Raw genomic sequence first — 24,928 nt, 5'->3', positions numbered from 1 at the left:
AATATACCAGCCATGACTATCATTTATTTACTTGCAATTTGTTTTTCAAGAAGTGCTGGGTAGAAAAAACATCTTTTTTCTTTGAGTTTTTTTTTAAAGATTTATACATTGTCTTTAATATACAGGATGAAATGCTAGCAGTAGTGAACAATTTTTGCTAGGAGCATACAGAATAGCTTGTCACTAAGATGCTGCTTTTTTGGCTCAGTTCTACTGTTTTACATGCTTGTACATAAAGTTGAACAAAACTGCAGCTAATGAATGTACACATGTCACATTGTACCCAAAACAAATCTTGTAGTGAAGCATGTTAAGTACAAATGTGTATTAGGTGGCTCTGTCAGTGACTCAAACACAAGAGCAAAGTCCTTGATTAGCCTTGTCATCAGCTCTATAAGTATGTCATCATTAAGAATAGGGTTAAGAATGATTGTAAAAATTCATCACCTAGAAATTAAGACAAATTTGATGTTTGTGTGGCAACATAAGAATTTCCATGGTGCATGTTAGGTTTCTACTTTTAGCATATTACAGAAGTTACTACAGTTTTGAATGCGTAAAAATCTTTGCAATCGAACATTATCAGGGTTCATACAAATGTATGGATGCATGATGTCTGTCTTGTCTGTATGTTTGTCTGTTGTGCAGCAGCAGGCATTATCCAGTACAATGGGTATTGTTTCAGACAGTCTGCATCAGGTTTGCTTAAAGTATTCCTCCAATCTTATGCAAAGCTTATGTCTTGGGCAGCTTTCTACTATCAAGGCAGCTTTTCCCCCTTCTTGCTCCAAAGTGCCATGTAGAATCATGCTATCAGTCTTCCCTGCTCAGACAGTTTATATATTCCTTTATAGAACTGTGTCGTGTAACAATGTGTCAGCTTTTGTTGCAAGAAAACAAAGCCAAAGGATCTGATATTGAGGGATTGAAAAAAAATCCACATCATTGCAACAAAAACTCATGATTTTCCTACATCTTGTTCAGCATTTCTTCACAATGATGTTACATCACTTCTAAACAATGCAGTTTATTAAGTTCAGGGAATTTAACTGTCAATCAGCCATGGTTACATCAAGGTCAAAGGCATAGCAAAGTTGTCTTGTTTTATACATGCCTAAAAACTTCTTGACAGCTAAAGCTATATACTGTACTTTATACATATATACTAATGACAGTATTATAGAAGTACAAGTAACCAGTGATTGAATTGTAGTCATGGATTGTTATTGTTGCATGATAACAACTACAAGCAGCTGGTAGTACAAAGGGCATAATTCATATTTGTGCATGTGTAAGTACATTTACTAGTAAAACTAGTGTAGATTGTTAGTGCGCATGTACAATTACGCTGCTTAGGATGTCTACAGCTGACACATGTATGTGATAATAAGAGAAGGATTTCTGTATTTTTGAAGAATGTGAAAGCAATAAGGTATTGAAAATGCCAAACTGAATTATAGATATATACATGAGCCTACTGCTGAAAAGGGCCCAGACAGAATTTATACCTATTAGCTTGTGTAGTATACTAGTATGTGAACAAGTTTTCTAGAGGATAGAAACACACGGTTTGGGTGCAGTGAAAGGAAAGGAAAGAAAAGAGCTATGAAATATATTTACAAAATGATACTACATGTACCATAGTATTGTGTGAACAACTTTGAAATACTGGTTTGTTTTGAAAGAACATTGCAATGAAAACAATTGATATTTTAGTATCTCAATTACTTGGAACATCACCCAGTTGTTTGGCTTATTTAGAATTGCTGCTATGCCTAGTCAGGACACTTCACATGCATACTGTATCTACTGGTTGTCTGATAATCAGATGTACCCTTTGCTTAACTATACTTTGTTTACAGATGTCAACAGTCTGTTCTGTACATCTGCAGGTAAACTTGGCATATTTGGGTTTTGATCTCCGGGTGGTCATTAACCATGCTTAATGATTTTCAACTCACAACCAGAGAGAGAAATGTGAAGATGTTGGTACAGTCCTGTGTGTGAACACAGATAGACTATATACAGAACTATATTGCTGAAAAAGCATCTCCAATGTTGTCTACTTCTGTTCGGTGATAGAGGAAGGGTGGTTAAGTTTTGCTTATGTGTAGGGATGTGTATATCAATGGTCACTATTGTTAGGACTTGTGTAACAAATGTACCACAGAATGTGGATAAAATTGGAATTAAGACGTACTTTTATGTCATTATCGTTAAATGTGTTAAAAATCTCGCAATGCATGTATTGGCTTAGGCTTAAAGCTTTGTAAGATGCCACAGACACTCATGTACTGTGCTGTATGTGTTTATTCAGCATTTGTAATTTTTCAATCAGTAAAGACATTAAAACTACAGACTCAACTGATGTTATCGTTTGAGTTCAGTGTAAACAATTGCATTTTTCTGAGCACCAATACAGTACTAAAAGTCTGTATTAACAATATGAATGGTTAGATACGTTTCCGATGAAGTCAGCTACTGTAGACGGGGGAACTCAGCACCCCTCCCCGCCTGCCTCCTCCCCTCCCGCCATTCTCTCCAGCTTGTGCCGTAGCCGCTCCATTTTCCCGCGCGTTTCTCCTATGACGTAGCCTGTTTCCTGAGCGATCTTGTCGTGCAGTACTTGCACGTACGCCATCTCGAAGCGGTTGGCGGAGATGGTCTGTCTCCGTGCCCTGCCGGCGGCAGAGGCGAACAGAGCCCCGGTCATGCTGTGTATCCGCCCCATGTCCCTCTTCACCTCCTCCTGGCGCTGCTTTACCATGGCGTCGATGATTTCCTGGGCGGGGAGCTGGACCTGGGAGCCCGACCGCAGAATGCTGGAGGAACGCCGTAACATCGAGCTCATCCTCTGACCGAGGGATTTGCCAGAGGCAGACCCTTTCACAGGAAGCTTGGACACTGTTGGAACCAAATGATATGAATCACTGATGAACGTGGTTCTTAGCCGTCGCTCATGACTAAATGAATTTACAACGTACATACATTGTGCGAAGGTAGGTATGGGTACTCTCCTTGGTGCTGAATGCTATCCCAATAAACACGAAGGCTGTGTCTACAGCGCTCCCGAACACACTCTTCTGTAAATATAACATAAAACCACGATTTCATCCCTACAGAATACATATTGCACACAATTATCAGAGTCTGGCTTTCCTTTCTGCATTTCTATGTGTTTTAGTATTGCACACTTACCGTCCACGTTACTGGTGAGGGCGACACTGACTCTCCTGGCGGCGGGCCCGCTGATCCCGATCTCCCGGGAGTTGATTCTCGCCACGCCCCTCTTCACCCGAACCAGAGATTCGTCTGTGTCACTGAAAAAAAAACAGGTAAAGATTTAAAAAATAAATGGTTTCATTGTGATAACCTGCTGTTTGAAATGGCTATTGTTGTAAATGGGGAAAGGAACTAGCAATACTCCTATCCTTGGAGCTATCAGAAATAACATCGCTGTTGATATGCGAAACGACTCGTACTTACATACTGTTGAGCGCCACAGACTTGAGTAGTTTGGTCACGGTCTTTGGCGGGATTTCAAAGCTGTGCTGACCTGCGGCTAGTCCATGTTCCTGGTTCAAGTCAAAGTCAGCGTTCCAGACACCTATCGGAAATCACAGCAAATAACCACGTGACGATTTCTTCTTGCATGCTGCCATGCAGTATGAATGTATGTATTTGCATGTATGCTTATTTGCTTCATCGGATAGCTTTTTTTTCAAATTATGCAACACTGCATGCAGCGATGCCACTAGAGCTTTAGAATAGAGAGGTTTTGAACTGAAATCTTTGCTATGTAAAAGCATTCCAAGTGAACTGAATTGGGTCGACCATACGTACTTGACGTGACGGAGCTTTCTGAGTAGGTGTCTGTGATTTGACAGGGTTTCTGTATCCAGACGTCTTTGCGCAGGTCGACTGAGTAGGGGCGGTCTTCGGGATCCAGACTCATCATACGCCGTACAAAAACTCGCGCTTCTGTGGGAACAAATGTTTTGATGGTTGGGAGGCAGACACTGTCAAGTTCACATTGCATGTTTTAAAGACTTGTAGCGTTCATGTGTGGTATCTTGCACTTAGATAGAATCTGTACTAAAGATACACGCAAGAGGGCGTTATTCCATATACAAACACATATACACCTGCCTGTACTTATTCATGTCTATTTATTTTCTCTAACCGTCTGTTTCTCAATAACTTTCTTTTAAGAACTGAAGAGCTGTCAACGCTGTCAACATGAAATTATGTATTCCACGCTTCTCAGAGAGTTCTACATCAGAAGACGTTAGTAATTATAAACTTTTTCTTCATTTCTCGTAAATATCAAACACGTATTGAATAAGGGAAAATACCCTTTGAAGTCTTCTGGTGGAACCTGAATTTCTGCGCCATGGAGTTGAGTAGGATGCCGACATCCCCCGAGTCTGGGAAGGGTTCCCGTCCGTTCAGCATGGCAAACAGTGTGGCACCTGAAGAAAAAGCGGTCAGAACTTTACTAGGTATATATGTAGTATAACGTGCAATCCGGTATTTAGCGCTCCACTGATGCAGTATGTTACAGGGTTTATCTTGGTTTAATACCTGTAAAGTCAAGTCTCAACAATGAGAGGAGTTCCACACTGGAACACAATGTGTCTACAGGCCGATTTGGGATCGGGGTGGGGGCTGAGATACCACAATACCAGCGAATGACCCATTTGTACAATGGCCCGAGACGTCATCCTTTTAAAAGCTAGTGTGATGTAGACAGAGCTTGACCAGGCTTAGTGCTGTTGTTACAGTACAAATAACGATCTTCATGACAGGGATGTGCCATTCTTGGAATATATGTTCGTACAGTGATGTTTATCTCGGTGTCTTCCTACTAAAGGCACGCTTTTTGGCCCTTTTCTGAGATTTATGGTGTTTCCTTTGTGGAGTTAGTAACTCAAGCTGTGCCTACGGGTTGTCTGATCTACTGACTGGTTTATCTTCTAAGTAGACATTTCTCTCAACACCGGGACCTTGGGAGTAACGTTAAACACAAACAGCCGGGGCACTAGTGACCTGGGACGGTGGCACAGGAATTGGTCTAAAAATAAACATTGGTCGTCTTGATGGCTCTTATCTAACGTTGTAATTCTAGATATGACACTAATAGTGTCATAATCATTATTGTGCAGTACATACTAGTACTATAACAACTGGCCGTTTATATCTGCCATGTAGTTGGTAGATCAAACCTTACAGTCGGACATTGGAACTGTGCTCATATGTTTGGAGCACATACCAACGAGTTAGTATTGGTTGTTTTTCATCAATAGGATAAATGACCATACTGTGGCAGCCAGTCCACGTCTGCTTGATTTAAACCGTCCCATTATGGGGGCTTCTTTGATCTCGTTCTCTCTGTCAAGAGGTTACGATTCGGCTCGAGTTTTTAAAAATAACGTTTGGACTGGGAATTGTCACCATCTGGTAGCGTTCAGAATTCGTAACATCCCTAACCTGTAGAGACAAAACTATCCCTGTCAGTCTGTTGTTCGCCATGTGTTTTAGAGGTCAGAAGTTTCCCAGACGGAACCGATTGAAGCGTTAGACCGGCACTGGACTTGGCCCTGAGGCTGACCTCACGTCAGTTCCAAACAAACGTGTTACGTGGAAGAAGAAGGTATTACTGCACTTCTGTAATGAATGGTTTCCCCATTACATAGGAGTTAACCTGGCTCTACATAGGTCAGCTTCGAAAGTTTACACACTTTATAAACGTGGGCGATGCGTACCACAGCTCTTTTGTCATACATAATGGAGGTGAAGCCATGCCTTTTCAAGTATAGCTAGCCAGTTGTGCAATGCGGGTCACCCTTACTCTTCTCCATAAGTGTGCTGGGTTCTTTTACGTCCTACATGTGACGATATGATTCATCAGGTCAACCGCCAACGCTCGAGAGGTTGAATCGTGACAAAATCTTACTACCTACTCCTGCCGAACGTCATTTATACATGCACGATATTTTTCTTCATCTACCAAAGTATTTTCACATTTTTCATACAGTCGGCAAAAATGGCGGTACGTTTTCTATGGGAGGATGTCCACTCTTCTGAAGTAACTAGCGACTTATAGATATGAGTGCTGGGTAATCTGTACAATGACTCTCATGATGATGTATTGATATAACTTACCCATGCTCCACACATCTGCTTTCTCTCCGTCATAACGCTCTCCCTCTACTACCTCCGGAGCGGCGTAGCCATAGCAACCGGAGTGTGCGTTCAGCATTTCTTTCGTCCGGTTCCAGACAGCAAAACCAAAGTCTGAAACAAAGCATAATGTTTTGTGATGATGATGTTGGTATTGTTTTAGGCTCACCTGGTCCGTAAAAATAAACAAGGATCTGAAATAGGATACCACAAACAATGGGAATTGATTGCCTGAGTGATAATGATAAATGGCCGGTGAAAGGTTAACTTTAATAATCCATATGGTATTTGGAGATACACATCGCATTTCACAATATGTATGTGGTGTGTTTTGATGTTCGTATGTTTGTAGTGTATTTGGTAAACATGCAACAAAGTAAACAATCTCTCCCTCGGGCGCTCTCTCTCCCTTCTCTCTCCCCTCTTTCTCCCTTTCTCTCTCTTCCTCTCTCTCTCTCTCACACACACACGCGCGCGCGCACGCACGCACGCACGCACGCATGTACACACACCTCCACCTGTTTGATCGCGACCTTTACCAGTCCCATCCTAACACCCAAGGCCATGTCAACCCTCTCTACCCCGCGGTCAAGGTCACTGAAGTGTCCCGTAACGTCGTACACACAATCAATTACGCAGTGGACGTTTTTCCTAGGGAAGCGTGTCGGCCACCCACCTCATGTTGCTTATGCAGAATTCCCCAGGTTAGCTTAGCTTGGCAGAGGTGAGGGTAGATGTCATACGGCAGTATGGGTCATTTGGTTTGTGTAATTAGGTTGTCTGGACATGGCAGATACTAGTACAAGCTGGTATTGTTTTATGTGTGGTAAGAGAATGGACACTGGTCTTTCGAACCTTATAGAGGTTGCTTTTGTATGAAGATTAGTCATCCAGGATATGAATAAAGATATAATTTATCAGCCAATACCATTGGACAAGAAATTTTGAAATAGCAGACATTTCGAATGACCATCAGTGTAATGAAAATGAAATGAACATACTAAGATATATTTAGATTTTAATCTAACTTCACCGCATGGTCACAAACTGCAGGGGTCTGTCCTTTAACTTCTTTAAGGAACTGTGTCACGGCGTGCTATAAAACGGTGATTACCACACATACCACATCACAACATGACATTTTTAAGGAGGGTGCCTGGGGTTCTAACAGACCTGCTAGCTTGAGCTGGTTTCCCTCGGCTAACAGACAGTTCTCAGGCCGGATGTCCCTGTGCACTACCCGGGCCCTGTGTAGGTACGCCACCGCCTCTATCAGCTGACGGAACAGCGCTCGCGACTCCGTCTCGTCCAGATGCCCTGGATGGGAATAGCGAGAGAAATAAAGAGACTTTTGTGATTATCCTGTTACAGTGCTTTGCATTTATATATAACAGGAGAAGCTTTAGAAGAACCTTCATTGACGCAAAGGGTACCTTGACTTTAGTAAGGTCAGCTGCAACCTACAAAATAAAAGTACAAAATAAATCTTAAATTTCCACTTACAAAATAATTAAACCCTTGTCCTGCGGGGCCCATATATATATGGGTTGCACATCATGTGACAGTACCATCTATATAGTGCCCTGTATATGTGCGATGTTTCTCGTGCAACGCATCACACCGCAGCGAAACGCAACGAATGCGGAAGTAACTACGCCGCCGCAGGGCAAAAAAGTCAAGGGTCTGTGACCTGATTAAGACATGAAATTATTTGAAAATATTGTGTAAAAATTGCCAGCAGGACAAGGGTTAAGACCGGCATAATGAAGTCTAAGTAATAGCTTATTACAACCAGGTAGTGACCAGTCAAAAAGAACAGTTATTTTAACTAGAATGTGACAAAAACTCCTATGTACAACATTGATCCAAATTGCAACATAATTAGACATCCAACCCATGCAAGTTCCATTGTTTCTCTCCTCAAAGCACTGCCGCTAAGTACACAAACAAGGTTGAATACACACATTATCTGAAGGAGAAAAATAACTACTTTGTTACACTTGTATCTGTTTTCACCGGCTAAACTCGCTCCATAGAAAATGTGTTTGTCTGAGTCAACAAGACCTGTTTCCACTCAAGTAGGTTTTGAGCGCAGAGAGCGACACGGGTGCCCACACAGGTTGACATTGGCACTGACAACCGACCTTTCGTGTTGATGTAGTCATGCAGGTCTCCGTTGGCGGCATATTCCATCACCAGGTACATACTGCGCTGGTCCTCCAGGGCCCGGTAGATGTCAATCTGCATCGGGCAAAAACACAACCGTGACCGAGCTTCGTAGTCGCGCCAGTTATCCCCGCGAACCTGTTTCTCATCGACCGTCTTTGTGATCTGAGCGGAGGTCTTGTGAGGTCTAGCCGTTGTACTAATAATCAACCTTACCATTTCATTTTCAGGTGCAAGGTACAGATTTCTGTATCTTTGAATAGAGAATTTCATCGCGTGGTTATCACATCTGTGTACGAAGGTTTTGTTTTCGGTGTGTCTGTTTGTGTGTTTGCTGGTGTTTCCGTAGGTATTTCCACCTGCTAGGCACGTCGGTTACACTGACAGGAAGTTAGGTCGTAGGTGCCATAAGGTCACAGAAAAGGTAATCTCATTACCTGTTTTCAATTTCCTGCTATATACATGTCTGTTACGTCATGAGCCAGTGGATAAATACATAGATATAATCAGCGAGAAATGCACTATGATAAATAAACAAGAAATTCACAAAAACTATATTTTACGGAGGCATGATACTTGATTTTTGGAAATAAATTAGTAGCATGATTTCCAGCCCGAAGGTGAACTCCAGATTGTCACAAGTGTAAGAGTGTTCTTGTAGCGACGACGACTGGGGCCTCTAGTACACTTAGAGTGGTTAGAGACGCCTTCGTTATCTCTTACGTTGCTGTCCAATGCCCAAGACTGGCAATGTATAGATAGCACACATCCCTAAAGGGAAAGGGCCAACTAGCTTGTACGTATCTGTCCACATACCCGTACATGTTAGTCCTAAATGAGTCTCTCCGAGAGGATTTAACAATATCAACATGCACTTTCCACACACTGTGGTCGGGACGGAGAAAAATGAGCATGTTTACACCTTCTTGCTCCTTTGACGTCTGCCCTGAACTTGAACTTCTTAAGCACAATTCCACGACTCACCATATATATGTGGTTAAGGTGCTGAAGTATGGAGACCTCCCTAGGCGCAAAGTCACGGAGATAATCCTTAGGAGACTTCCTCTTAGAGATGACCTTGACTGCGACTTTCCTTCTCAGCTTGGGGCAGTACGCTACCCGCACCTGGGGTTAGAAGGACATTAGGGATGAGTTTTTTTTTATCAATAAAAAATGGCGCCATCGTAACCGATGAAGCTCGGCTCAATTAACGCTCACTGCAACAACACCTCTTCTCTCTAAACATCAAGATTGACTCCACTGATTCAAACATTGGAAAAAATGTACTGGAAGACTCCTAAATGGCTAGGTCGCAGTCTGTTAGTTTAAGTCATAAAATCTCTGTTTCAACTTAAATCAATCTCACTGCCATCATCGATCGAGGTCTATAATGTTTTATTTGACTTCCATGCATCATGCACCAAAAATCATGTGACTCAAATCATTCCTGGGTTTAATCTCGGACACGGGCCAAGGACTTCTGATAGAATGGTTTCCTGCTGGCAATCAAATGAAGATATCAAAGGGAGAGAAATAATTGACGATAACAGATCAGTTTACCAGACCTCGTGCGACACAGTGAGTGGTGGATATATGGAGTAACTGACCTTGGAGAACTGCCCCTGTCCGATGACCTCTCCCATCTCGTACCCCAGGGCCACCAGACCCTGCACGCGCTTGCACGGCGAGAAATCTCCGTCAGAACCTTTCTTCTTCAGACGAACGTCGTCCCGAATCTTGTCTATCTTCGGCTCGGGATCGGATTTGCTTCCAAACCACATCACTATCTCGTATTGAATATACCGACAGGGTGCTAGTGTGAAGGTCTCTACTTACTAGTGGCGGCGCCTATGCGTTATACGTTTCTGCCGGTGATCTAACCCGTGCCCAGCAACAAGGACAGTGCATTGTGCCCTAGCCCGTGTCAGGGCATCACAACTTGTTCGTTACACACAAAACACACGGCGTACTTGTGACGTCTTAACGTTCTATTACGTCACGAAATCATACATCGCGTTCTAATCGGGCATGCGCTCTGAAACCCACGAGAACGAGGCAGTAGTGATTGTGTAGTACAAATGAACGCGCATTTAAACTTACACTGATGAAATTATCAAACGATATTTTACGACGGCCTAAAGATCACAGTCAGTCACAATATTTACAGTTGATTTGATTTGATTTGACTTGATATGCCATACAAACGGAGTTGTATCAAGTTTTCTTGTTCTAGAACATCCCGAAGTATGCCAAATCTACTGCCTGGCTTTGTAGCCTTGAAGACAGGCTTTCGATGGGAAGGTACGTCCCTTCTGAGGAAGTATACCGACCAATAGCCTGGAAAGTCAGCCGTTGTGGTCCGCGACTTACCAAACATCAAACTAACTGACTGACTTTTGAGACTTTGAGACCGTACCGAATTTACGTCAGGAAACAACCCATGCGCCTGCGTCGGAGGCTATGAGATTCGTACTGACTGAGGGTCCCCGGGCTGTTCTCAGTATCCCAGATGGTATAATGGCTTACACAGCTCTGGTGTCGCCTGGACAAACTGTTAGATCAAGAACAAACAGACGGCAGGTGGTTTTCCAACACTCCTGCACAGTCAATAGTACTGAAACCTAGGCTCGTGCGTGCCTGGGTGCGTGCCAAGTGTTTTTATATTTTTGCAAACACCTATAACGGCTGCCCCACTCCCACTTCAGGCTTCAGACGCGTTGTGTAGTTCTCGGGTTATTGTCAGAAACTGTTAGTTATTTTGACGTCTTCAGGTCTGTGCTTGGACGAGAGGGTATAGATCGAGTTTTTGTCTTTTAGATATGTTGTATGATATATATGCAGTAATATTGTATATGGAATTGCTAGTAATTAAAAGAAATGGCCATCTACAAACTTGTGTGCTGTTCAACACCCCTGTCACGAAGTCGAACAAAGAAGTGAGTGATTGATGAGGAACGTTATCGCTCTATATCTACTGCACAGATGCTGCGCCATCAGACGTGTTTCGTGTCAACCTGAGAGGGGCTTTACCTATCAATCTGGTCAGCAATATCTCCAGAACGACGAAGGGCAATGCAAACGACATTCGGCAAGATTTTCTGGGTCTGCACGTTCGCGACTGTGGTCTTTCTGTCGAGTGTTTTGTCAGACGATGGCACAATGTTATCTATGGCCGCTTTTCCGCATGTTAGGCACGAACCCTGTTATCGTAGTTCCAATAGCCACAGTGAAGCGAGCAGCGTCTTGCGTGCGGCGGCCCAGCACTTAACCCCCCAGGATCACTGACCCAAATGTAGACCCCTTTTGCGACCTTTTTACCCTCTTCTGTTGATCCAACAAGTTTATCCTCTAGTTTAAAGTATTTAAAACAAAAGCACCGCCATCTTGGGTGGTTTTCACTCCTTAAGATTGATTTCTTCTTTCTCTTACCCAATTTGCAATTAATTTTGTCCTTATCGTACCTGCCAATCACGCGTCTATCACCACCGCCCCCCTCCCCTCCCACGGGTGACCTGGGACAGAGAATGTCGACCGTTGTTCCTCGTCCTCAGCTGTATTGTGTTCACTCTCCCTCCCATGTTTTGCTGTTTTAAGCTCAAGTGACCCATTGAGATAACACACTTCGACAGGACCTTTGCATACCTCACGGACAAGTCGACCCCTTGGGACACGACAGACGAGGAGATTAATTGGAGAAAATGGCACGAGAGTCCGAGCAGCTCGTATATCATAGCAAAGTAATTGAGTCGTGCACCTCTGGTAATACGCCCCAATTGGCACAAATTACCTGGTGGTTTTCCTGTGGTGACATGTCTATGGCCTCTCCCAAAAGGACCGGGCGCAAACCAAAATAGAAACACATCCATTACTGAGGAGAAAAAAAACGACTCACAAGAAGTGTATTGAGGAGAGTTCAAACAACGTCTAGTTTCTTTTCTTCACTAATACTCTCTGATACGACACTGATAAGAGAGTTAGCGCATTGTCTTCTGGGATTAAGAAACTGACACTATCGGCGAGTCCGGAACCGGGCCAACCCTGCGGGGGGTATTAAGGGGCAGCGGGCTGGCCTGAAGTTCTGGGAGAAAAATTCTGGAGGCGTTGCGATAGGGGCCACTCCGTCCAACTGACACGAGACTTTCCCAGTTTGTTTGCATTCTTCAGATAAATGATGAAAGCTCTGATCGTCGCCGGGTCAGACTAGAAAAGTTGGCAAGACTGGAACTGGTTCTGGATCCTAAAGACTCGTGTCCAGCTTTCAGTGCCATCATTCACTTGCGTTCACGGCCGACTGCGAGAGAAAAGACCGAAAAGCGTCGTCGCCCTGCTACACCGCGCGCGGGCGGGCGGACCGTGGTGTCTCCCCGCTGACGTGACCATGGATCTCCCGGCGGTCAGGACGGCCCTGCTGCTCAGCTTTTACTTCTGCGTCGGCACCCAAGTGCAAGGTACGTGTGGATATAACGCCATGTTTATTGAAGAATTGAATTAAGTTTACGCTAAAACATTTTAAGGGCTGGTTTCGTCTGGATCAAATTCCCCGTTCCATGCACGTCGATTTGCTCCTGCTCTCGCTCGTATTGTTTTGTTATCCTGGCTTCCTGCTCCACAAGGGCAGGGAAAGGGTACGGGAGGTGATAAACGGTTTCCTGAGGGAGATATAAACATCCCGGCCGATGTTTCTGCTACACTGGCGTGAGTAGGTCGCACGTCAAGACGTTATTTAGGAGTCAGGGCTGGAAATCAACCACTCCGTGCCGTGGGACTTTACCGCTACATCCGCAAATTAATACAATAAACAAACTTCAGACTAAACGTGCACTTGTCACCAAGCACTACCAGCTGAGTTTTCCCAGGCCGCAGGACATATGTATCAAGCCATATTCTTTATAGAAGCAGTTTTGACTGAATTTTGCTTGATAGGCAGAAATCCGGAGCACATACCCACGAGCGCTAAGCATTCCCAAGAGAAAATCAATCTTCTGTTTGTTTACGACTGAAACATTGATAAGGTCTAAAACAATGCTTTTTATTTAGCCATAGACAAGGGGGTCATAGCAACACCTCGGTGTATTGAGAGGTGCAGTGACAGGGGATAACCCTGTCCAGGTATGTGTGTGTGAGTGACACCCCTACCCGCCCCAATGTCTGTACCACAGAACATACATGTGTGTTGATCTTGTGGCTTTCCTAAATCCGTCGTGAACGTGAATAGAATGATAGTTGAAATTCTTCATGGCAATATTTATGATATCCTTCCTGGAGCTCAAACTATTGAGTGATGTGGAAAACTTAACTTGAACTTATGTGGAAAATGATAAAGCCTTTCTTCATTCCAAGAAAGAAATTGTGGGTCGAAAAAGAAACATCTACTTAGCCTAGTGCTGTATATTAGCTATGGCTTTATTAACGACATTTGAAACATCTAAGTCACTGTGTACAGTGATGGCCTGTTCATCCTGTTCTTTATCTAAACAAATATCATATTGCTAAAACTTGCAATTTAATACCATCATGTTGCAGCTGCATAATGACACGCCACATATTTCAACATTGTACTGTACACTGAGCAAATATGCAGTGAGGAGGCAGTTAGACGTGTACTGTTGATCTGACAGAAACTTGTGAAAGATATCTGGCTGCGGTTGGCGACTAGCTGCCGAGTGTCCAGCCTGGTTGTGCGGACATGCACGCGTGACAGGCGGGCGGACCGCGTGACGGAGCCGCATTCTCCGCTGACAAGGCGCCATCGATAGCTAGCGTGTTCCCCAAGATGTTTACGTGCCAAGTGGTCACGAAGATTTGTGCCTCTAAGACGCTGACAAACACAAGAGATCCCCTGTCCTATCTTGAACGACATCTTAAGGCTCTTTGTACACGTAGACACATCGGGTGGGTCATCTATAGTGTATAGATGGAAGGAATGTTTGCGTGAGACTGCCAAAATGAATAACCTCCTTGCCAACAGAAGTATGGGCTAACTTACGGTTTACGTTGCCCCTAGATTAGGAGGTGAACATAGAAAGGGAAGCCCCCATTATGTAGATATGGTCTCCCAGACTTATTCATGATTAACCACCTTTTATCTGTATCCGAGAAACGGATAGCTAAATGAAGTAAAAAGGCTTCGGTCATCTGTCAAACCTGTTTCTGTGGTCTGCAAATTGACTGCGTCTTGTATAAGTTACTGGGGAGTTAGTAAGGATGCTTTTGTTCTTAGCATTCACAAAGTTTGACATCTTTTCCACCAGTAGCAAGGTCATAACAATTGGACGCTTATTATTAAGAATATTTGAAATTGTTGAAATCGTAGGAGTAACTTTAGAAAATTAGTTGGTTCCCATTGTCGACAGGTTTCACAGGCGGATATTTTTTAAACACGGAGAGAAACACCTACGCAGACCTACCCCCCTCCTGTAGCTGTGCTGCCAGCTGCCATTTACGATGGGTTTGCACGCAAACAAGTGGTCCTGGAGTTACCTTACCGTGCACTACAGCCAATGTGTAATCTAATTTTCTACGCAGTGCGACATGTTTTTATATAGACTGGTGGGACCTAACTTGGGGTTAGGGCCCGGGGATTCAATGGTTGGATGTTGACCTGAAACTTAATTATAAATGACTAATGGGTGAAAGCCTTGGTATTCTCACGGCCAAGGAGTTGGAATTTCCGATACTTTGTTCGAATATAAATCTATCAGTCAGACTTGTAGTATGTTGCAGCACTTCGCCTTGTTGCTACAACTTAGCACAAGACGATATTTGGAAATGTGATACAAAAAGGGCCAAGAATCAACTGTGTCTTACTTTATATGGCATGGTGTGGTATGGTAGTGTAAGACTCTGTATACAGATAATACCCCCCCCCCTCCCCAGCATGTAACCTTGCAAGGGTCAAAGGTGTATCCGAAGTTGTAAACCCATCGCCTGGTCATTTCCTCTTCTGAAGGATATTACTTCATAGTTCTTCGTCATCTTCGCTGTTTTTCTCGCTTGTTATCTGCCCCAAACAGCTTCTTAACCTTTAAGATTCGAACTTGTCAGCCAAGTGTCAGTCAAGCGAAATGTCGCCTGATGTTGACCCGAGGGTGCGGTCATTTGGCAGCGGCGCCCGCGCAGATGTTGACAAGTGTCGTCAGTCTCCCATCCAGCGAGAGAACAACACGGTTTACGGTGTTAGACTCCAGCAGTCGTGCCAAAGTTTCCACTGCAGCCAATTGTACATGGGAGGGGTCGGAATCCATCACTCAGGAGTACAACACGGTCAGCTGGCACGGGACCAGTCATGTACATTACATGGCAGGATCTAGGAAAAGTTTTAGTTTTCAGTTTTATGGAGCGTTCAGTCCCAAATCATGTTAACTGTAGATCGTTTGTTACTTTCTCCCAGTCCCGCCATAATTTGCAGCGATTTAAAGCCCACGTCAATTTCCAGGTTTTGGCAACTTGGTAAGAGGTTATTCTTCCGCTCGTTTTGAAACATCTGTCGAATTCAAACACAATTCCCATTGCAGATGAAATGAATTAAAAGTAACATTGTTAATATTGTATGTATATTTGGATTACCAGTAACGTTTTTGGATCAGTTTTTGCACAGTAAACGTTTGTAGATGTAGGTCGGACAGGTGGTTTACTGTACCGTCCTTACCTCACATGTAACCTTGACCTACTGTCCCTTGGCCGCCTTTCTGTCTTGAATTTTCATTTTTCCAGAAAATTTGTTTTTATTTACTAGTATTTAGCATGCATGGCAGAAGGCTAATTTGCCTGAAGTATTCGTATTCCCCGCTATTTGGTTAAAGTTATTTTGTTATCCGAAAACGGTATATACCAGGGAAATTAAAAACATTAGAAGCACAGTTGGAACAATTTGTTCTCTTATCTGTAGGATTTACACAAAGGGTGTGTACTGTTAATTACATACGGCAACTTGGATGTAGAAAATCGCCATGTGAAGACGGCTGGTCCCTGTCACGTCACGTATTGCTTCCTGTATTTGGAGTAAATCTGTCGAATCGAACAAGAGACCGGCGTAAACATGTCCTGACGCGGGCAAAGGATTTTCCGTCACCTACAGTCTACACGATACAGCTGGACTCGTCAGCACAAGGCGTGGCGATTCACAAACCATCTGGATTCCCCAGTCTGTCACGCCAGTACAAATACTGCCACTTCTGTTGAGATGAACTTGCCAGCTATACTTGGGTTGATGTTGGCATCAACTGACATCTTTTCAAGTGTGACTGATTAGAAAAGTGTATCTCAGATGGTTTTGTCACCATCGTGAATCAATTTTTTTTTTCAATAAACTTTCCTTTCTTATCAGTTATGCCACTAGATTTTGCGTTGATCACTGGTCATTGATGTAAAATATGGGAACATAAACATCCTTCCAAAGATGCCAAGTCGCGAAGCTGCCATGCCAGATTCCCACAGATCATTTGCCAGGACTCCCTGCGTCATAGTACGACGGGATCCAACATTTGGCTGTTACCACCACAGCCAGAAGGACAGACATGAAAACTTTTCAATGAAAAACAAATATTAAAATAGCTTCGTGAGAAACTCAATCTTTGGACCTTCTACTTGTCTGCAGCGATGATGTCTACGTGTTCTCAAACTTTGAGCGGAAGAGTTTCCTAAACGTTCCAAACAAGCAAACTCTAAGGTACGAATAGCCAGAGAATCGCATCCTTGATGGGAAGATAAACTACCCATTTATCTTGTATGGACGCCTGTCGATACAGGGAATATGGTCCGGATATTCAGTCACAACATCGCACGCAAGGGAGGACAGACATTCTTGAAGAAACTACTTGATGTAATCTTACCTCTTGACCCCTCGTCCTTACATGATATCAGGGGAGCCGCACGATGTTTAAAACTTAACCACAGTTACAAGCACCTGCAAGTGCACTTCAAGAACCCGAAATAAGGCGCAGCCTTACAAGACATGTCCTCGCACGTGCTGGTTAACACCTATACAATATACAATACTATTACAATATGCACATGATTGGGTCGGATTTGAAATAATTTTGTTATGTAGTTATATTACTACATGTTGTGTAGATGGCTATATATAGGTCTGAGCAACAAGTGGTAGTGAAGTGCTGCTACTGAGATATCAGCTGTGTGTGTGTGTTAAGAGCCGTAATTGTTTGGATGGTGGAGCTCTGGCGGAGGTATTCAGGTTAACAGTTGAGTTTTATATAATCGTTGTGGTACAAACGAACCCTTGTTTGCCAGATTCCTCGTATCCTGAACTTTTTTTCTCTATTTCTGACCTCCAGGCCAGTCGGAGTGTCCAGCCGGCTACCGCCAGTTCCGCCGCCACTGCTACATGTTCTCCGACTTCCCAGTCAACAACATGAAGGCGGAGGCCATCTGCGCTCGAGACGGGGGCAAGCTGGCGGAGGTCTCGGGCCCGGTCTACCAGTTCCTCGCCCAGGAGACGAACAGATTCCGCACGCCACACTGGGTCGGCGTGCCCAGGAGGAAGGTCAAGGCGAAGCCTGGGTACGACGTCTGGCCCAGGAACCCCAACGATAGTCCCGGGAACGAGAACAAACATTTACGTCACAATCTGAAGAACGGACGGAGGAAAGTACGAGACTGTATACTGATGTACCAGTATTTCGACTCCTACACATGGCGGCCGTTCGCCTGTTCTACCAAGGCTGGCTACATCTGTCAACTGGGTAAATACTTCTTTTTGTCACGTTCCTTACATGTCTCAATCTGGCTGCTTTTTATATAACTGGACTTAATCCCGCTTAACACTGGTGATGGTTAACCGTCCTGCAACGGTTAACGTCCACACACCTGTTAACTATCACCTGTGTGAAGCGGGTCTTTTAAATAATCTACGTACACTGATGTTGGGAGGGAAGATTGTAACGTTTTCGTAACGTCTTACGTTCTCATCTCCCCTCCCTAAATATGATTGGTGATCCAGGTGCGTGTGTAGTCCGTTCAGTATGAAATGTAGAACCTATAGCATAACTCAAATTCAAACCACGTGAAGAAACAAAGAATGATGAGTGATGAAGTCACTGATGATATGGCCAAGCATTGCTATTATGAGCAGCAGAAGCGCCTGGAAACAGAGACGTTTTCGTGCCAGGGAGCCGGCTGGCCGTCTCGCCAGGGAGGACCTCTTGGCCCGGAGCCGCGGTGGCCCTGCTCGCATGGCGGGCTACATTGTTCGGCCCGGGTAACTGGCAGTATTGACATTTCTAACGGGTTCACGTTTTTTTGCAAGATGGGCGAAAAAACATGCAAAACACGACCGCCGTGTTCATGGTCCAGCTGCTGTAGGCTATTTAGAAGTGTTGGGTAGAAGGCTTTGTACACATTGACTTTTGGACTTTACAATGCGGGTTGCTTACTACAAGGATGTATTCTCGACCCAGTGAAACTTTGCAAGACAAAGTTATTTTTTATTCGTATTTATGCAACACGAGTTATGTTGGCGGGTCACATGATGACGTCTACTACGGCGCAAACACTTTTAACACTTGCTATTACTCACTTAGCGAGACAATGCTTAAGTCAGACGTTTTGTTCGACTGTACCTTTCCGTGCGCCCCAGCCCAGAGTGAATATTATCTTGAGCCCTCTAAAGAAGAAATGAACTTTGCAAGTACAATGTTATGACAACAGATGGGGTGTATTGACAAGTCGCTTTTTCGCCGTAATACAATACAGGTGCTTAACTTGGTATACAGCTAAAGTAACGCACGTGAGGCACACAAACATGTTCCGAACGTCGCAGTTTCAACAAAATACCACACCGGTATCTCAGGTGTGCTGTCTGTCAACACGACTATTTTTAGGACTCAATAGACAGGGCTTGACAGGTGACATACTTAGATTTCTTGGGCGGAACGGAGAAGACCCCTTGGTGATCCTTGGTTGTTTCTCCAGTTGACGGAATTCCGCAACAACAAAATTAACAAAGGAGACGCTGGTGTGAACAGGCCTTGCATGGCTGGAAAAACTCCAAGTAGGCAGCTGAGCGGTTGGTAACAGGGGTTGACGGCGGTATTTGGCGGTAAGAGACAAACGTGTTGTCAGTGGGAACACCTTGTTCAAGGTCACAGGCATGCTATTGAACACATGTCAGACACAACAGTGCGATTGCCAACCGCGACTAACGTGCTAAATTAAAAACGTCCGATTGGGTACCGCCTGACTTTGTGATTACAGGCCAGACGGGCTGAAAGAAAAGCTAGAGAAATGAGTCAGTCGTGTGAGATGGATTGTATAGACAAGGCAGCTCAACCAGAGACGAATTGAGCCAGTCTCGCAATACCTTTGGAATCTCTGATGCTAAGGCAGAAAAGTGTCGACGTTTCGATATTCTTCCTTTGGGGATAATCTTGAAAAGACAGTCGCTATGTACCAGAGCACAATGGCCTCGTGCTGTACACTGTTTAGTGGGATGGAGCACGAATTGTTTGGTAGAACGATCGATCAAATGTCCGAGTGCATAAATCACCCTCTCGGACGTGTTGTAAGGTCGTGGGAAGGTATGACCCAGAACATTTGTAAGTAAACATGCGGAACTATCAGTCATATATTCACATCTGTCTAGCGCTGATACTGACAGGACAGTCGTTCGCGAAGCTTTTTGGAGATTTCTGGACAATCGTTTAACAGAAAGTCAAAGTAGGCCTCAGGAAATATTTCACTTGATGTGATTTTTGCTTAGCTGCATCAGTCTTGTTGGACAAGTATGCATGACACGGCAGTATAGTCCGAGGAATTTCTCGAACAAAAAGCGACATCTAGCGCATGTGTGCGGTTTTGTCCAAACGGTTATTTTTGCCTACAAACATGTTAACTACCATGCAACGTTAACATTCAGTTGAATCATTGGTAGGTGTATCTTAAAATATTATCGCTGGACGGGACTACTGATTTGCGACGTTGCTTGTGCGTAGTCATTCTACGTGAGAGAGTACCATTCAGCACCAAGGACAGCACTGTTTTGCAATATACACAGCATGGTCAGCTGTGTATGTTTGCCTCAACCTGAGACAGGAAATGTCTCGGAAAAAGTTTGATGGTCGCAATAATGCAGCTACGCCACTGTTCTTACCGCTTTCTTATCCCATCTGATATATGTAGCCTGACAACAACAGAGACAGTGCAGTGGCGTATTGGTACTGAAGCGCCGCCATGCGGACAAAATCATTATTGCCACTATTCTAGGCGAGAACGCTTTGATTTCTAATCTGTGAATGGTCCGTTTGATGAAGAAATGTATGTACATTTTAGTGTGTCTAGGATCGCACTTATGCAGATGTTTCCATTTCAGACCCAGCAGCCCTCTCGGAAGGCCCGAAGGTTCCGATTGGGACAGAGCCTCTACCACAGGGCGTCTTCAGCTGGTGTCAACAGGAGGAGAACCGGAACTCCCTCAGCTGCATCTTGGAGCGAGACTATCCCGACCGCCTGAAGGAGTATACCTCCAGTTTCTCCGCCTTCCTTCCCGCCACCGACCAGGACGTGAATATAGTGTACTTCGGTAAGGAAGTGGAGTCGCAACAACCCGCCATCAGTGGTTCCCCAGGCAGGCTATTGCATATCAATCCATGTCAAGAAGTAGAAAAGTTCACCACGTACGTCAAAGCTGAGAATCGGGAGGGGAAGCTGGTGGAACTCATGCAGGGCGTGACGCGGGACGGGACGGCGCGGTACCAGAAGTTCCACGAGGTGACGTGCCGGCAGAGTGAGCCCGTGTATAGCGGGTGCAGCGGCACCTGTACCGAGGGAGAGAAGCTGCACCGTGCGATGGTGCTTTTGGATGGCTCTCCGCCGAAACCAATATGGGACTGGATAAAAGTCAAGTCCAGCTGTAGCTGTCGGGTGACGAATTATATCCTACCGTCTTCGTGATGATGTCTATTGCTACTTCAATACGAAGTCAGACAACCCGCAGTCTTTGCTACCAGTACGGATGAACTCAAGCTTCCTGTGTAATGTGGTGAAACTACACCCAAACACTGGGTATCAATATGAGTGTTACTACACCAGGCTACATACGTAATACGGAAACGAAGTCTTTGTTTGTATGGTCAACTTTGACCAAGCCCCAGACAAACGATACTGATTTCAAAACTAGTAACGTGAACGACATAGACCTGTACAAAAGGGGTTTACTTGTATTACGGTGTGGTGTTACTGAATATTTCAGTCTCCATGTACAGAACAACTGCATCATAATGGGAAAATGTCAGTTACTAGTACCTTACTACCGTGGCTGTCACATTCCAACACTAGTTCAACGTATTGCCTGCCCTTTTCTTCATTAGGTCCTTCGGTAAAAATTTACTCGAGGATACTCAGTAGTAATTAGTGAACGAGAATGTTAACATACTATAATTGGAATAATTATGTTAATGATAAAAGTGTGAAGTATTAGGTTTATTTCTTAGAATAAATTAGTTCTAGGTAAGAAAGACAAGTTTTTTTACCAACGTCGTTACATTTCTCTCAATTGTTCTTGAGACTGTAACAAGTTATACATTTTCAGTGTTTACTGCTTCTGAGAGTTCATTTAGCGACAAAGGGGCTATTGGACTGGGCGTTTTGAATTTTTCATGCCAATTGGGGAAGGGGGTAAGATTAGATGACAACTCCACAACTTAGCGCCATGACAAAGAATATGGCTGTGTGAAATGAATAATTTAAATTGTATCTCTTCTTTCATCTCATTTTCGGTCATGTTATCATTTCTTGTGCAAAAAATATCGAAATCTAGATTATGAAATAAGAGTTTTGGCACAATGCATTAGCCAATTGATACGAAACACATTATTTTTACTATTTTAGCAGTGAGTAACCTTTAACTATGTGCCAACAAAACAAAACAATACAGACGACAGTGCCCACCAGCAGCGTGTAATAGACAAATAAAAGTTATGTGTAAACATCTCTGCTTTTTATTTATGCCATGATGTCACCTGGTCAGGACACGTGTATTGTATCTTTAGTTCACTGGAAGTCTTCACACCAACTGCAATGTGAATCAGCAAAGCAACTTTGGGAAAATGGGGCTAAATTTTGTGGACCTGCATTTTGGCTAGGTAATGGTTTATGACCTGTTGTTGTAAAGTGCTACTGCAAATATCTTCACAAATCAGCTGTGTAAAGACTAGTGGCGTGAGTAACTTCGGGATGGTTCATTTCTGCAAAAGGTTGATACGGAAAAGTCCATTTTGGAAAGAGGAGGAAGATGGAGTGAAATATGCTGTATTTGCTCTGGAGCAAATGTTGGCCTATCTAGTTTTTATCTTGAAGTTTGTGATCCTTATTCCTGCAGTCTTATTTAGCCATGCAGATAATTCATACACTACACAGGAAAATTACAATGTACAGCAATGATTATTTATTGACTATGGCTAAAAGCTTTACATGTTACCCAACCCATGCATCCTTGCACAGACAATCCTATGTGGGGATATCATATCTATGCAATCTTACAATCAATCCTTTTTTCTATACATCAATAGTTTTTTTTTTCAGGTGCAAGAAACTCTTCCAAAAATTATTCATCAGTTTTCAGTTGTTATCATCTGCATACATACTTCCTTTTGCAAAGGAAAGGGAATCTTGGCATGTCAATTCTTCATCCGCATAAGGTACATACAAGCATATTTACACAATCCAGCAGAGCAATATGACATTAACAAGTAGCATACAGATGTACAGGTAGATCAGTGTAGGTGCCATGATATAATGGCTTTGTCTATATCGATCATGATATTGCATTACAGTGTCATTAGGCAGCTATCGGTAAGGTTTTACCACAATTTCTGAGCCACATCAGATCCATTGATTACAGAATTGTTTCTATGATCTTTTCCACAAAATATTTCAAGTAAGAGTAAATAAAAGTAAGGTGCAACATACAACACAATCTGAGTTTTAAAATATTACTTTCCTAAAGTGGTTATGTACTAACTTAGCAATACATCAAGGCTTTGGAATACTTTTCAAACACTCATAGGAGAGGTATAAAAAAAGAAAACACTTGAAAACACAATCAGGAACTATTGCAGAGAAGTTTGGATTTCTTCATATCATTACCTCAAAATGAAAAGATTCTTATGCAAGCAAATCCAAAAAACGACAAATGTAAGTTGTGGAACCTACAATAACTGCTTCCAAGTAACCTTTTACATAAAAAAAAACAACAAGGTTTTCTGTAGTAGTTGTGGTACATTATGATTGTGGTGAGAGTCCGACTGGTCCAGCCCGGATGGTGCATGTGGAGGAGGGTGCTCACCCCTGCGGCATCCCAACTAGTCCCAACAGCCATGGATGGTAACAGGAGTGGACAGACAGGTCCACCACTACATCAATCAACAACAGAACAAACTACACAATACTCTACAGACAGGGCAGCTCTCAAAAGTATGTTTAGTAGATCCAGAAAAGGAATGTACACTGAGCACACATAAGTAAGGCTACAGTTGACGGTACAGGTTTGTCTAAGAGACACTCAGGTTTTTGAAAGATGACACAGAGGTGGGGACAAGGGAGCCGTTACGTCAGCTGTGTTACCCCCTGCGGCTGTTACGACTAGTTTCATGCCAGCAGTGGCGAGATGTGGGACTCCTCCTCCTCCTCCAGCTGCACGTTACTGGGCGTGCTCAGGAGCTGCCGCGTGCTGCTCACGCTGTTCCCGCTGCGCGAGCTGTCGCTGGACAGCGGGGTGCCGGGGAGGGACAGCTCCACACAGCCGTTGTCCATGGAGGTCTTGTCGGAGGCGGGGATGTCCATGGCTTCAGCATCCCGCATCACGCCGATGGGCGGGACTCGCAAGGCTGGGCCTTCAAAATCTACAACACGAAGAAAACACACAAACCTACAGTGAGTTTCAGGTACACCGGCATTTATATACTGAAATAACAAATGCAGACCTTCCACACTTAAGTAATTTACATCAATTTATGAAATATGAAAACCACAACAGAAAATAAATGCACCATGCAGCATCTATCACTCTTTTACGAACCTTTAGTAAACATGATAAAAATTGAACCCAGAATTAAATATTGAGGGTTAACACTCACTACAACTCACTACTCTGTTGTAGTGAGTGTTCAACAAGAGGATCAAACACTCACTACAACAGACTACAGGCACACACAGTCACTTGTCAGGGGACTAGGGTTAATGAGATTAAAACACAAATCAACAAGGAAAACTTCAATACAGTACATGTATGTCCAACTAGGTCTACCAGAGTTTCATACAAATTAAAGGAATAGTCTGATTTTCTTATTCTGATTTCAATATCATCTTTGGCAATATCAAATGAAGTTGCAATAGAGAGAGCGCAGTGTTAGTATATGATATGATTTTAAACACAGATTAAACCTTTGTTAGATCAGCTATTAGCAGAAAAAGCTGCTACACTACAGACAACAGAGCTAAGCCTTAAGATATGTATCATACATTTTTGTAAATACTGTGGCCCATGGTCTGTGACTTGGCTGCTCAAGAAAATCTCGAACCATTTCTGATAATTTGGCAGGTAAGGGACAAAGTAGACCCATTTTTT

The 24,928-nt window shown here is 43.5% G+C and overlaps 3 protein-coding genes across 8 annotated transcripts in view; 1 reads left to right on the top strand and 2 right to left on the bottom strand.

Annotated features, from left to right (window-relative positions):
- Positions 1-96: 96 nt before the first annotated feature.
- On the bottom strand, positions 97-10,381 carry LOC109482849 (CBL-interacting protein kinase 32-like). Its single transcript, XM_019785694.1, has 10 exons — positions 9,957-10,381; positions 9,334-9,474; positions 8,328-8,424; positions 7,357-7,500; positions 6,166-6,297; positions 4,356-4,472; positions 3,844-3,981; positions 3,487-3,607; positions 3,199-3,320; positions 97-2,904 (listed from the first exon to the last, which is right to left on the bottom strand). The coding sequence occupies exons 1-10, from the start codon at positions 10,128-10,130 to the stop codon at positions 2,498-2,500; spliced, it is 1,593 nt and encodes a 530-aa protein (XP_019641253.1). The 5' UTR covers positions 10,131-10,381; the 3' UTR covers positions 97-2,497.
- Positions 10,382-12,367: 1,986 nt separating this feature from the next.
- Positions 12,368-22,571, top strand: LOC109482965. The gene is made up of 3 exons (XM_019785868.1): positions 12,368-12,797; positions 17,643-18,050; positions 20,675-22,571. Exons 1-3 carry the CDS (start codon positions 12,728-12,730, stop codon positions 21,253-21,255), a joined length of 1,059 nt encoding a protein of 352 aa, XP_019641427.1. The 5' UTR covers positions 12,368-12,727; the 3' UTR covers positions 21,256-22,571.
- A 76-nt stretch (positions 22,572-22,647) lies between these two features.
- The window catches only part of LOC109482596 (E3 ubiquitin-protein ligase MGRN1-like), a 24,061-nt gene continuing 21,780 nt past the window's right edge, over positions 22,648-24,928 (bottom strand). For all 6 annotated transcript variants that reach the window (XM_019785381.1, XM_019785425.1, XM_019785418.1 and 3 more), the window contains one exon: positions 22,648-24,203. In XM_019785381.1, the coding sequence (XP_019640940.1) occupies positions 23,950-24,203 (254 nt within the window). In that variant the 3' untranslated portion in view covers positions 22,648-23,949. The remainder of the gene's footprint in view (positions 24,204-24,928) is intronic.

This window comes from Branchiostoma belcheri, unplaced genomic scaffold, assembly GCF_001625305.1.
Source record: "Branchiostoma belcheri isolate BF01 breed outbred unplaced genomic scaffold, Haploidv18h27 scaffold11, whole genome shotgun sequence".
Lineage (NCBI taxonomy): Eukaryota > Metazoa > Chordata > Leptocardii > Amphioxiformes > Branchiostomatidae > Branchiostoma > Branchiostoma belcheri.
This window is presented reverse-complemented; position numbering and strand designations above follow the sequence as displayed.